At 44.3% G+C, this 13,645-nt stretch overlaps 1 protein-coding gene across 1 annotated transcript in view; it reads right to left on the reverse strand.

Annotated features, from left to right (window-relative positions):
* Positions 1-8,365: 8,365 nt before the first annotated feature.
* The window catches only part of nos1apa (nitric oxide synthase 1 (neuronal) adaptor protein a), a gene marked incomplete at both ends in the record, with an annotated part of 100,503 nt that continues 95,223 nt past the window's right edge, over positions 8,366-13,645 (reverse strand). Inside the window, 2 exons of the mRNA XM_080859602.1 lie at positions 8,366-9,017; positions 11,821-12,160. Of these exons, the coding sequence (XP_080715728.1) occupies positions 8,366-9,017; positions 11,821-12,160 (992 nt within the window). The remainder of the gene's footprint in view (positions 9,018-11,820; positions 12,161-13,645) is intronic.

Consider the following 13,645-nt stretch of genomic DNA (forward strand, 5'->3'; position numbering starts at 1 on the left):
TAGATTTGGAGGGGAGTGGGGGAGGGGATCTTGCACTCACCACACATTCCAAAAACAGCCTGTCCGAGGGCAGGCCTCTCTCTCTCACTCTCTCACTCACTCAGAGAGACGCATGCAACTGACCCTGCCGTGTGTGTGTGTGTGTGTGTAGATGGTGTGAACAGCCTATATCAGAACTGAGTGCCAGAGGGACGCAAGAGCAGATGTTGAGTGCAGTACCAGTGGAGCCTAGTGCGAGCAGTAATCGGTGAGCATCATCCAGATTGGGCCCAGAGAGAAGTGCCCCGTGTCTGGATCAGTAATTGGTTCATTGCCCTTCAGTTTAGCCAATGAGGTCCCGCTCAGAAAACTTTTCAAAATGTATATTTTTCATTAGAATCATAATTACAAATTACATTCAGGTCATGAATTTTAATCATATTCATGCACATTTTTAGTTGATAATTAAAACCTGGTTCACCGGAAGCTGGATTCAGGTTATTCCCTAGATTGCCTTAGTGTACCTGAGGCTGAGTCATGGGTTTGCAGTATGAGTCCTCTGTATACTTGTATACTTTTTATCAAGCTATACTGTTACACTTCTACGGTCCACCACACACATACACATTGTTTTGGGGGGGGGGGGGGGGGGGGGGGGGGGGAGGGGTTGTAAGTCTGCGTTTTGGGAACAGGGGACATGTCTTAAAGCGTGGCATTTCACCGTACCCCACATCAAAAGCCAGGTGAAAATGGAGCCGGGGCTCGCTCACTCCCTGGGGTTACCGGGGGCAACACACAGGAGACACATGGCACCACCAGTTTTCTCCCTGCCTCTACCCTGGCAGCACACAACCTCTCTCAGCCACGGTCACAAAGGCCCTGAGAGCTAATTTAAGAGCCAAGACCTCGTGGTCAGAACAAAAACTCGAGCAGCATCAAAATTAGTAATTAACATGAACTAATTCACGTTAAGGTTATTAATTTAGAGGACGACATCCTACTGAAATATGGTAGAGTTAGGGTTATTACTGCTCCAGTCGTTTTGCACCTTCTGGAGAAGTTCTATGAGCTCATGGTGGCCTTAATGGATGTGTGCACCTGAACTCCCACACACTCGCCCTGATCGATCAGGCCGATAGAATATGGCTTATTCTCTCGGCTGCGGCCAACTCATCTGTTCCCATGGTGACAGGGGTCCCACTGATGGGAATCTGTGTGAAACGCTAGGAGTTGATTAGAGAGGTGAACAGTGAGAAAAGACCAGCCATGACGGGCAAGTCAGGTAACTCTTAATGTTTTAAAGAAATCGAGTTGAGACAGAAACATTAATTTTTGTTCAGTCTCTGTGTCACTGCGTTGTGCAAAAGGTAGGATCAGTGGTGTAGTCCAGGGTTTACGCAGGTATACGGAGTATACCCACTTATTTTACAGTCAGCATTGCGTATAACCACTTCTCAAAACAGGGCGCTTATCCTGTGCTGTATGGGCTGCTTAAAAACATTAAGAGTATACCCACTTCTCCAGGGACCACTACACCACTGGGTAGGATGTGTACAAATCATCCAGGGGTTAATGAACTGTACGGCTTCTCTGAGCTCTATCATTGCATCGCGCCACCGGATGAGTCAGAGATGTATATCTCTCTTGGTTCCTCTCCTCCTCATGATTTACTACTTGCTTTACTTAGAGGCCTACCATCTACCCAGCCTGTCAGCCCTTGCAAGCTTTGTCTGGACTGGCCCCCTTTCCCCCCCAACATACACAGCACTGCAACATCAGGCTTATCAGACAATGGAATCGTATGTGACCACATGGAAAGGATCCCTACCCAGATACACCTGTGTCTGTTTACCTCAATAACTGTAAAGTAACTGTAGAAAATGAGTGAGTGACTGTTTGCACAGTGTAACGCTCTTCTTCCAATCTCTGACGTAGCACCCCATTCAGTGCCTGTAGTCAATTTGACTACCGCGTGGTGCTGAAGTGGGCACTCAAAAGAGAGTACCTCCCTTCGGTAATCGACGAAGGGGCACTGAATGGGGTGCCTGTAGCTGAGTTCTGTCTACGCGTGTAGGCTCCACTGTCTCAGCTGTGTGTGTGTGTGTGTGTGTAAGTGAAATGAATGCCGCCGCCACCGCTGCTCCAGTTATTCGGAGAGCAGCCCACAGGGCTTTTCTGGAACACAAACACTGGTGCGCGGTGGTTAACCGCAGACGGAGGCTGGAGTGCTGGAATGGAAAGCCTGTCCCGTTCAGTGCATATTCATGGCTCTCTGGGTGGTGCCTGATGGCAAGGAACCCAATTATGCAGGGCCGATCCGCAGAACCAGGCTGTGAATTATGAATGAAACATTGTGGACCCAATCTCACACACACGCACACACACACACCGCTGTGGAGGCTGCAATAAATCCACATAACTCCAGGATTGTTGGAAGGCTCTTGGATGAAGATTCAGAGATAGCAGGAGATCATTTGCACACAAACCGCAGGAAAAGTGTGCTGCTCAAATGCATGGGTTGTGATTATCTGCTAGGCATCTACATGGAAAGGTTATCACAGACACTACGACAAAATGCAAGATGGAGCTGACGTGCCAGGTGAGATTTAAACCCTACAAAATCACATGCCTGGACAGTCTAACAACGTGCGCAGAGATGACTTCAAACAACGAGGAATTCTTGTTTCACATCTGAGGAGGTAAAAGATGATAAAACTTGCAGTTTGCCAACCTGGCCTTGACAATGTAGGAAATTGATCCCCTTATGAAACACAAACATGTGTTTCCATAGTAAATGTGAATGCGATTAATAGCCTAAATGTATATTTTTTGCCCAGGAAGTGGAGTGGAAGGTGGGGTAATGGGAACTGTGCCAGGTCCAGCACTACAGCTGCATTTGTGAGTGGAAAACGATGGGGAGAAGCTGATGCGACCTTTTTAAGGACAGAGATCATACCGATGATGACAGATTATCAATATAGAAATAAAAAATACATCACACATCAGCCTCCAGAGCCTAGATGAATTCAACTCCATTACCATCTCACAGGTCATTAAAGGTTACACTGACGTCTGAATCATTCCTGTCTTAAACCCCAGTGTCTAATATGAGTCTTTGCCAGCTCCAGTCTACTTTATTACTAATATGACAGTGACAAATATAACTCGCATGTCCCTCTGACATCCAAGTTTCAGATGAGAATGTCCTCATCTGGTGAAAGCAGACCGTATGCAAAGTGTGTTAAAGCCTTAATGCCAAGCTTCCCAGCACATCTATAATTCAAAGAGAGGGAGAGTATAGGGAGAGAGACTATGGGAGGACAAGGTGTCCTGAAACTGGCTTCCTCTCGGCTATGCTGAAACCTTTCCTACTTGATCTTACCTCTTTGTTTAAAGTATGGTTACTGAGGCTGACAGATGATTTCCAGAATAAAACATAGATTCACATGAAATCATACTGGAGAAAGAGATCATACTGATTTCTATCTGAAGATCAGTTAAAATAGTTGATTTATCAGACGGATATGTGATCCTACATCTGAACGTGTTTTTGATTTAGACTGTTCACAACCGAGTGCACTTTTAACGCTGCACTGATCTGCTTGAAATGAAATAATCACAATTAACGTGAACAACTGCCTCACAGCAAGCAAATCAGAGCCCTAATTGATCACTAATTAAAAAATGAGAGGCAGTGCAAACATGGAGGCATGGGTTTCTGCTTAATTGGGACAATTTTACCAGTTTTGTCTTTGTACATTTAAAAAAAATATATGACAGTTCTGATTGAAGTAAATAAAAAAAACTATTGGCTTCAAGCCCACACTCACACACAATTGAGTTATTGGGGCCACATCAATTCACACCCATACTCTTTGAAATGAGAACTGTCAAAAATCTCACGCCAACAATTCCTCTCCCCAACTGGTTTCACATGACACTGGCATTCCTTATAAAAAGCTCCATCCTGACAGATCCTAATGACAAGGCCAAGCTGCTGACATTGCTTTTTCCATTAAATGAAACATGAACAGGCTTTTTAAAATTGTCATGTTGCCTTTATTAAACCACAGATTCCCTTGTACAGATGCGTTTACAGTACGAGTTGAACCCTCCACATCCACATCCATCTCGAGCCCATTTGTGTGCACGTATTCACAATGGCATCCCCCATCCATTCATATCCTGACTGATTTGAAACAAATGATGAAAACATTGCACTGAAAAAAAAAATGGCTTGTGCATTAAATACATAGACGGATTTTTTTTACAAGTTACTGTTGGATGATAAAACCTCTCAATCGCTCCAGGAACAGCACAGAGCTGTTTAAGGTGTGTCCTCCCTTGGTAACAGGGAAAGTGAATACGCCATGATACAGGAGGAGAAAGAACAAAAGAAAACAACACTTCATCTTCACAGACAAATATTAAGGGACAGACAAAATTATTGAAATCTACAGAAAAAAAGTTACAAGTTCAAATTCAACGATGCAAATTTCTGTCTGAAGAAGATGAATTCAGCTGTATGCCGAGGGAGATGAGGGCTTTTTCTAAGTCAGAAAATGCTAATGCAAGTTGACATTGAGGCATGTTTGTGTAGGAGGACATCATAATACAACGGAAGCTTACATCTTCAGCAGTCTGGCAACAGTGCCTGTGCCTTGCATTCTATTCTTATGCTCTTGAAATGGATGACCCCACTCTGCGAAACTGTGTTCAGTGCATACACACACAAAAAAGCAGACATTTTCTGCCGGGGGAAAATGCCTGCAACGGGTACAAATACCCAAGTCTTGTTTGTTGTGACAGAGAAGGCTGACACCCAACGCCACAAGCTGTCAGTGCTCTGCAGATCTCGCAGATTCTACGGAGAGACCTGAGCGCCCATCCAAATAAGCGCTGGCTAAACAGGAAGCATTAGTGAGACTAGTTTCCATGGTTATTTGTGAGGGGGGGGGGGGGGGGGGGGGTAATGAAAATGAAAACCCTGGATATGCCAGAAATAGAATAGGAAAAGAAACAAGTCATGGAAGAGACCAGAACTGAAGATCCAGTTAGAGTAGTATACATTTCCCCAAAACACCATAATCCAATACATTTTTTCCTCTAATCAATTTTCAGTAAGGTCTACTCGTCATAGCTTGACAACAAAGACTGTGTGTCTTCATAAGACCAGATAATATCTGTCTCACTTTCCTCAAACTGGCTCTGTTCATGCTTGCAATCTCAAACATCTTCCTCACACCAACTTTATCAGACTTCATTACATGGCTTGACACACATTCCAGTCTTTCCGTGGAAGCAGCAATTATTCAAAACCCGCACAACTCAGCCGAATGAACCACTGAGAAACATCCGGCCAGCAATAAACCCTTGGGGTTTCCATACCAACTTACAGTAAGGAGCATATTCCATTTCTTCCATTTCTACAATGTTCCAATGCTCGAGATCCTGCCTTGACTGACTGACTGCACAAACTGGCCAAATAATCTCATCTGATGAGGAGCGCATCTGTGAGGTTCGCCCACATCTTTCTCCTCATACCTCACATCAGCCAAAGAAGCGAGTTGGCACTTTAAAATATAGATGCCAAATGTGATAAAAACATCTTCGTATTCAGGTGAAATAGACACCATGCATGAAGTATTTACAGTGACTCCATTACTGAGGCATTCCACACTAGAGCTTCGCCAGCATGAAGATGTACAATAGATAACAATGGCATCTTAACATCGGCATACCTTTTTTCTATATATCAACACAATTCTTGTTTGGACATTTTTTCTAAAGTAAATACTTTTTTTCTCACAATTTCTCTTGACAGTTGAAAGGCACATAACAGGTTGTTATGACAAGTGTGGGAGGGCGACCTATTAACACTTGACTAGGAAGGAATAGAAACAAGTTATCCATTACCTTTCTATAATGAATATAGTTTTATGATTGAAAGGCCACACAGACAAGTGTGGTATTATGGTAGTTCAACCTCCCTCCAAAACACAATGGCAGTGTATAGCTCAGCTCAAGGGGAAAACGAGACAGACACTGACTGTGTTTCAAAGCCTTCACGAGTACGTCACAGCTCCTCAACTAATTTCCTTCCTTCATTGAACCATGGCATTGAAATTCATTAGACCATACATAATTAACAATTTACAAGTCATTACACCAAAACAATAACATATGAAATCAATTATAATAAGAAACTACAGTTTAATCTAAAGTTCTTGTGATGTGTCTTTTAAAAGTACTAAAATATATCTGTGTTTCGATAGGATGAATATTAAACCCTTCCCCCAAAATATACATAGTAGTATTTCTTTTCAAAGGCATCATAAAGGCATTCAGTAAAAAGTATTTTACTTCACATACAATGCCAACAGAGTGGTCATTATTAATGCACTAATACATCTCTTTTAAAAATATACTTCATCAGATCTTCCAGCCTCCCATTAGTGAACCCCTCAAAGTAATGATGAAGGGATCCATCATACTCCAACACACAGATTAAATCAATTACACAACATCATAAAAACTAATTAATTACTTGATTATTGCTTTTTTCATAGTTAGGAATTAGTATTAATAAAGTCTATGTCACCCAAGTGGTAATTAAAATATAAATCTGAATATATGAAAATGCTCACTCACATTCCCACATTCCATGTTCCACATTCTCAGTCTTGGTATCTGATTATTTTATGCACCATTGGGTCATTCGATTATTCCTTCATCTCAGCTGAACCAACAAAACGGTGCAGAATTAAACGTCATTATTGGTGCAGTGTGCAACCACAGTAAAAAGCCTAGCCTGGACTAAAATACATACAGCAAGTCAAAGGGCTGCCTTTTCTTGATCAGTCATTTCATAAGTGGTTATCCGCTTCAAGTAGTGTTTAGACTTTGAGCTCATGGTGTTTAGTGTAAGTTAGCTGCTCTTTAAACATACTGGAGCACAGCAACAGCTCTAAGCACTGATGTTGTTTTGTAAGGTGAAGAATTAGAACTGAAGACTGAGGCATCAGAACAGCACAGCAAAGTCGTATGAGTAGAGGAGACTTTGCACAAACAACAGGACCGTGCTCATACCTTTGCGCTGACAGACACCTTGTTTAGGTCGCTCCAAGGAGCCGGGTCGACCTTGCCGTGACAAACAGGCTGTGTCTGTGCAACCCTGCGTCTTACGCACTGAGTGACTTTAAAGGGAGTGGCCGTGCTGAACACTTATATTCATGTTCAGAGGGCAGCGCAGCACAGCACAGCACAGCGCAGCGCAGCGGAAAATAAAAAGCCAGTGCACCTAATTGAGTCAGAGGGGCCGATATCAATTGTCTCCGTAAATCTCCACAACAGCCAAAGTGGTGTGTTAATACCCCACTTCATCACCTGAAGCTCTGGTCATTGCTCAGTCATTAGAGACGTATGGAGGCATATGCATTGCAGTCATTAGCAGTCTGATGGAATGGTGTCTGTGTCCCTGAACCTCAAAGACAGAGACCCCTTTCTGTGCATGCAGCACTGTCATTTTTCTCATTCTTGGAGCTGCTGTGTGAAGAGTCGCATCAGTGGTCCGTGTCCTTGGATTCCATTAGGAATGCTCAGAGATATGTGTTTATATTAAAGCAACAGCCATGGCAGTTTTGATCCCAATTTAGTGTTCAGTGACAGCATATCTACTATAAAAGCAGGGCTGTTCTGTTGTTAATAAGAGTTCTGAAATCAGATGTTAATATGTGTCTATGGTCAGAGGAAGACCATCAGGGATGATTGACGGTATCAAAATAACTACACATAAAAAAGAATCAACACTTAGGTATTAAAATATCTTACAACAGTGAAACAGTTTTAACTTTGGTTTGGCTGTAAGTTAAGTTAAACAATTTTTCAATTTTTTTTTAAAAAGCCTATTTTCTGATAGAAGAAGTTTTAAGGACATTTACACTTATTTGTGTTGTTGTACATCATTTTACATTAATACAGTCCATCACGACTACAACTTTGCTCTAAACCTCATTGGTAAGAACATTTTTAAGACGTTGGCATCCTAACGTTAGGGTGCCACTGTAGGCCACTTTGGTACGGCTCCCTCAGGAAGTCCTCATCTCCCTGAAGAGAGACCTGCTGCTTCAGTGACATTTACAGTGAAGAGTATAAATGCCAAGCGCAACCCTCCTCCACACCTAGGTCAACCACAAATCCCCAATACATCAGGTTCAAACAGCTTAGATATGGTATTTTAAAATGTCGCGGGCCCACTAGATGAGCGCTAAAACAGATTTAGCATTATGTGTCTCAGAATATTCGGGTTAGATGACCGACACCGTAGTGCCCCTGCCCTAGGTGAGCCAGAGGTAAGAGGAGTGTGTGTGTGTATGTGTGTGTGTAGCTACTCGAAAGAGAGCAGGTCGGGGTGCGGCTCCTCGTTCTCCGCGTTGGGCGACCTCTTCTGCGGCGTGCCGTAGTCGAGCGAGCCGTTCTCCATCAACTCGTCTCCGACGCTGATCCTGTAGTTGTCCTTCCCGGGGCAGGGTGTGGAGGCCAGGCGCACCTCAGGGCCCGCCAGCTTCTGCTTGGGCTCCAGGGTGTCCTTGTGGATGAGGTCGGGGATGGAGCGCAGGATCTGGGACTGATCCTCCTCTCCGTCCCCCGCTCTCTTGCCCTCCATGGTCCCCTCTTCTTCTACCACCAGGGCATCCAGGTTAGTGACCCCGCCACCTTGTCTCTCCTCTCTCTCCTCCGCCTGGCGCTGCTGCTCTCCACATTTCATCTCCACATCCAGGGACGTGTCCAGATCGCTCTCCGAGTCTTCCCCGGGTTCTCCTGCTGTCCGCAGGGATCCCTCCTCCTTCCCTCTGCTGCTGATGAGGGGAGTCTTGTCCGGGGAGGACAGGAATGAGGAGTCGGGGGACTCGGGGGAGGCCACCACGGGGTCGGAGGAGATCATCATATCCTGAGTGGTCTTCAGGGCCCGCGGCACGCGCTTCTTCCCCGTAGGGGGTGGAGGGTCCAACCGAGGAAAGCCATCAAAGGAAGCACGACTAAAGAGAGAGAGAGAGAGAGAGAGGGAGAGAGAGAGAGAGAGGGAGGGAGAGGGAGAGAGAGAGAGAGAAAGAGAGAGAGAGAGGGAGAAAGAAAGAGAGAGAGAGAGAGAAAGGAGAGAGAAAGGAGAGAGAAAGACAGACACATGGGGGAGGGGGGTCTTTAATATATAAACTTGACCATCAGCAACTTCAGCAAAGTTTTAAGGCAAGCATGTTGTTAATGATTGGGGAAGTTGTTTTGAATCAGATGTACAGATAGTAGCTGAGGAACTGGAGAAATCAAATATGAATCTGACTCAAGGGCATCCACACTATACTGTGCAATATTGTAGCACATCTGTAACTGACAATGGCGAGCCACACTGCCATATTAACTTGGCTCATGTCAAAGAGCCTGTGCATCGTCATCAATCATGCACGCACAAGAGAGCCGTCTATGACGTGTGATAAGAAATACAAACCTAAAAGGTGCCGTCACAGCAACAAACCAGAAGAAAAACATGCTCCAATACATCATCCTTCCTCCACTTTAATATAGAAAATGCATCAGGCAATCTCTTCTCAAATATCTGGGGCGGAGATTTAATGGGATCTATTTATTTAGCGGATGAATCTGAAAGTGTGTGGGGAAGACGGAACGAGTGAGCACGATGACATGAGAGGATGAGAAGGAGGTGGGGAGTGCGGTTGAAGGGATTGGGTTGTTCAGTGAGGTCAATGGGGACCTGTGCTGTATGATAAGTGGCGTCAAAGACAGCTGGGGCTGCTAGCACGTTCCATCACCTTCAGAGCTGAAGGAGAAAGAGGACGAGCTGACGGTCACGGTCCCCAGATGTGAGTGCACTTCAGATGCTGCTCAGAGCACACAGGCATGCCTATGGGAGATGGTAAACAGGAGGTCTCGGACACTGAAGGTCTCTGTAACTCGAACACCAGGGTTGCCATAATGGGGTTAATTAACTGCAGTGGCACTCCACTAAATGAAGGTGATTATTTTAGAGTGCATATGTACCTTTGTCAGTATGTATTAAAACCTGTGAAGACTTGAAAGAAAGATCTAGATTGAACATGGTGATATGTCAGGCTGATAAGAATTACATTTCTTTATTGAGAAAGCCTTTCAGTTCTTTTGATTAATATGTGAGGACAATATACAGTACCAGTAGAATATGAGCAATTTGTGACTACTTTTCAACTGACCCCAAATCCCCCCGCCCCCCCCACATTTGAACTGACAGTTGACAAGCGACGAAAAGAGGACATAATGACAAGATGGATGTCCAGACAACTAGAAAGAAACACCATTGTCACATCGGCTACTGACTGGGCTGAGGTGACGGGGAGCAGAGCGTCTCTGATCGGCTTAGGAGCACTGGAACCTGTAATAAAGCAGCAAAGCTGTGGTTTATTTCCCTAAAGGTCAGCTCGCCCTTGTGCCAGTGGATGTTGGAATGTCTGGGCGGCAGTCTGTTTCTGAAGCTCACAGCTTTCCCACACGACGCACGTCTTCTTGTCTCCATGGCGATGTCACAGACTCCATCTCTCGGTGATGGATAGAGACCTGTGACTATAATGTGTGCTGTTTACGACGGGTTTTTCAAAATATCCCAACTGCCCAGATTGATTTCCCTGATGGTCATAAACTACACTTAGGCTGGCAAAGTCCACTGCTCATATTTCACATGTGCAGGGAGGAATTGGCTTTGTAATTAACCAAGTGTCGACCTGCACATTCTTCATCTACTGAAATGTCTTCTGCAAATGACAAAAGCTAATTGCTTATTGTTTATTATGGATAAGGATTCGAGAGAGAGAGTGTGTTTACCCACGGCATTATAAAAGTTAGACTACTGAGCACCACTGAAGCAGTGAAACACCTTCAAAACTGTAGTTAGGTTCATATCTAGTCATTCAGGACCAATAAAGATTACCTTATATCTTAGAATGATTGGGACGCTTGATTGAGGGAGATCTATTGACTTCTACATACTGACACAATTTAGCAAAATCTTTATGTGCATAGAAAAATAGTTTTCATGCATTTTGTATATGCATCAATCCTATTACAATTAAATCTATGTGCAGGAATATACAATGATTAGATGAAGATGACCGGCAGAGGATTCGCTGCCAGAATGTGTTCCACAACAGCGCATTTCAGTAGCAGGACCAGTGTCTTAGCCACAAACTGGATTGTCAGTCACAATCAGTACTGCATAAGCGCCGCCTGTGTCTGGCTCATGGCCTTCTGCCAAGCCAAGCAGAGGAGTGTGATGCGATTTTCTAATGGAGATAAGGCAGTTTGGGCTGACAAAACCAACGCTCAGACAGGCCAGACCAGGCAGTGTTTATACTGAGCAGGGTTGCTGCTATTCATCAACATTTCACTGGAGAATGTGGCTGCTACTATGGTTACGATAGAGAAAATGGGAAGATTGTTCTTGGCAGATATCACAATGACTTGTTAAATGTAGGAGCAACATGAACTCTTAGTTACAATGTTGGTGATGATGACATTTTCTGTACATCCATGATCTTTTCAAGTCTTGTGTTTTACTAAACACACATCCACATATTAGATTGTTCTCTTTCGGACCTTAGATTTCAGTTAATTCAATACAATTTTTAAATGAATTGTATTTCTCCAATATAGTAAGAAATGGATTTCACTGTCGACAATTGAAATATTTCAGTGACATATGTCAAATGTGTTTGATCTGAACCACCACTACAAAAATAAGAACTTGTTTTCACTGGCCAGTGACTGGCCTGTCCATGTTCGTGGGCTGGAGGTGGTTACCTGCTGTTGACTCCGCTGTGAGGCCCGCTGTCCATACACGACCACACTGCTCCTACGTTCTTGTTCACTTCCGTCACGCCGATGTCTCCCAGGCTGTTGGGGTCCTTCCGTCGCAGCAGGTCGTTGACCTTTGCCCCCACGGCTTTACCCAGGTTGAGGGCGTTTTTCAGGTGCTGGCTGCTGCCCGTCTTCTGCCCGCTGAGGCTGGAGCTATCGGCTAGGCTGCTGGGGGGGCTGGATGTGCTGCCAGCCAGGCGGCGGGCGGAGGCTCTGGAGCTGGGGGTCTTCTGCTGCTGCTGCTGCTGGGCAACCGTGGAGTTCTCAAACATGCTTTGGTCAACTGTGGAGGGCGGACAGAATACGTTAGATGTCATGAGTACTCCTCTTCAGAACACATCTTAACAAGCAAAGCTGGGAGCTCTACAATACATCAAAACACATTATCTTGGGCATCAAATAAGGGGAAACTCAGCAGCCAGATTTACTGAAGGTACCGTGACGATACATCTGTAGAGGTCAAAACCTTGGGGTAAATCTGGCTCTAAAGCGTTTCAGTTTTAAGGGACAGCAACACATACAGCAGATAGAGATGATACGGCACTACACATCAAACTGCAAGCGATGAACATGACACATGCAAAAATGCACAACCACAATGAAAATGAGGCTGCTGGGATACATCACACTTTCAGGCAAACGGGTTTCTGGTGTGCTTCCATTTCAGGACATCTTACCTCGTGGAGAAAATTATTTCTCGGGCAGGCATTGAAGTGAGACATAAAGAGCAAATCTTATGCAGGTGCACATTTGCATACAAAATAGAGGCTCAAAACACTCAAGATGGGTTGCATACCATCACCACTGGGCCAGAATGAATGCTGAGCATAAACATGTTCCACCAAAGCTCTGGGGCTGTTTATGGTGAACATTATTGCCTTAGTGTGTTTCACCAAAGCTTTTTTCACTTTTGGTTAATTGTTTACATACAGAAAAGACATCTTTACCTTCACCATCACACAGTGTGTTCCTGGAAACCATATCAGAAATCAAACAGTGCTGATTGACCCTATTCTGTATGGAACCATCCTGATATGTTCACATACATCCACACACAGGGGAAGGTTGAATATCTGTGGGCGAGCCTCATCTAATGAATGTAACCTGACTACAGATGGCTTTGAAAACAGACTGTCGGATTAGGATGCGTCTAGTCTGTGCGTTGGTGTGATGAGAAACAGAGCCGGCATTAGAACAGGTACTTTCATTAGCCTGTCACGATCCGGGAAGGAGTTGGTGACAATTTAAACCACTGTTGTTTGCTTATCTGAAATGCAGGGAAGAAGAAAAAGAAAAAGAAGAAGAAAAAAAACAACTCCCCCAAAATATTTGACAGGGCATGGTGTGTAACATTTCAAACTCCCGTCAGATCTGCGTGCTGTTGCTGGCAGAGAGAATGAAAGAGTGAAAGGTTTTATATTCTACAGTGGGAACCCACCATATCTTTAATTAGTACACAAGGTGAACAAACATAGCATCCCTCTCCTCCAGCCAGTCCCACAGAGGCCAGAGGGCTATTTCAAGGACTAATGTTCCATGGGAGTGATCGCTATGGCAATAACTGTGGGCCTTTCCGTGTAATGAGGAGGCGGGAACTAATAATGGTTGGCTCTCCTGAGGTTACTGTTCACCAGGAGACTAAGTGAAATAACAAAACAGTTAGAGCATCAACATTTGTTAGTAGATTTAACTATTTTTTCTCACAGTGTATATTTCACTGAGAGATATAATGATCGATTGAGATTGTGTGTGGGGTGGGGTTTTACTG

The sequence above is a fragment of the Sprattus sprattus genome (genome assembly GCF_963457725.1).
Source record: "Sprattus sprattus genome assembly, chromosome: 2".
NCBI lineage: Eukaryota > Metazoa > Chordata > Actinopteri > Clupeiformes > Clupeidae > Sprattus > Sprattus sprattus.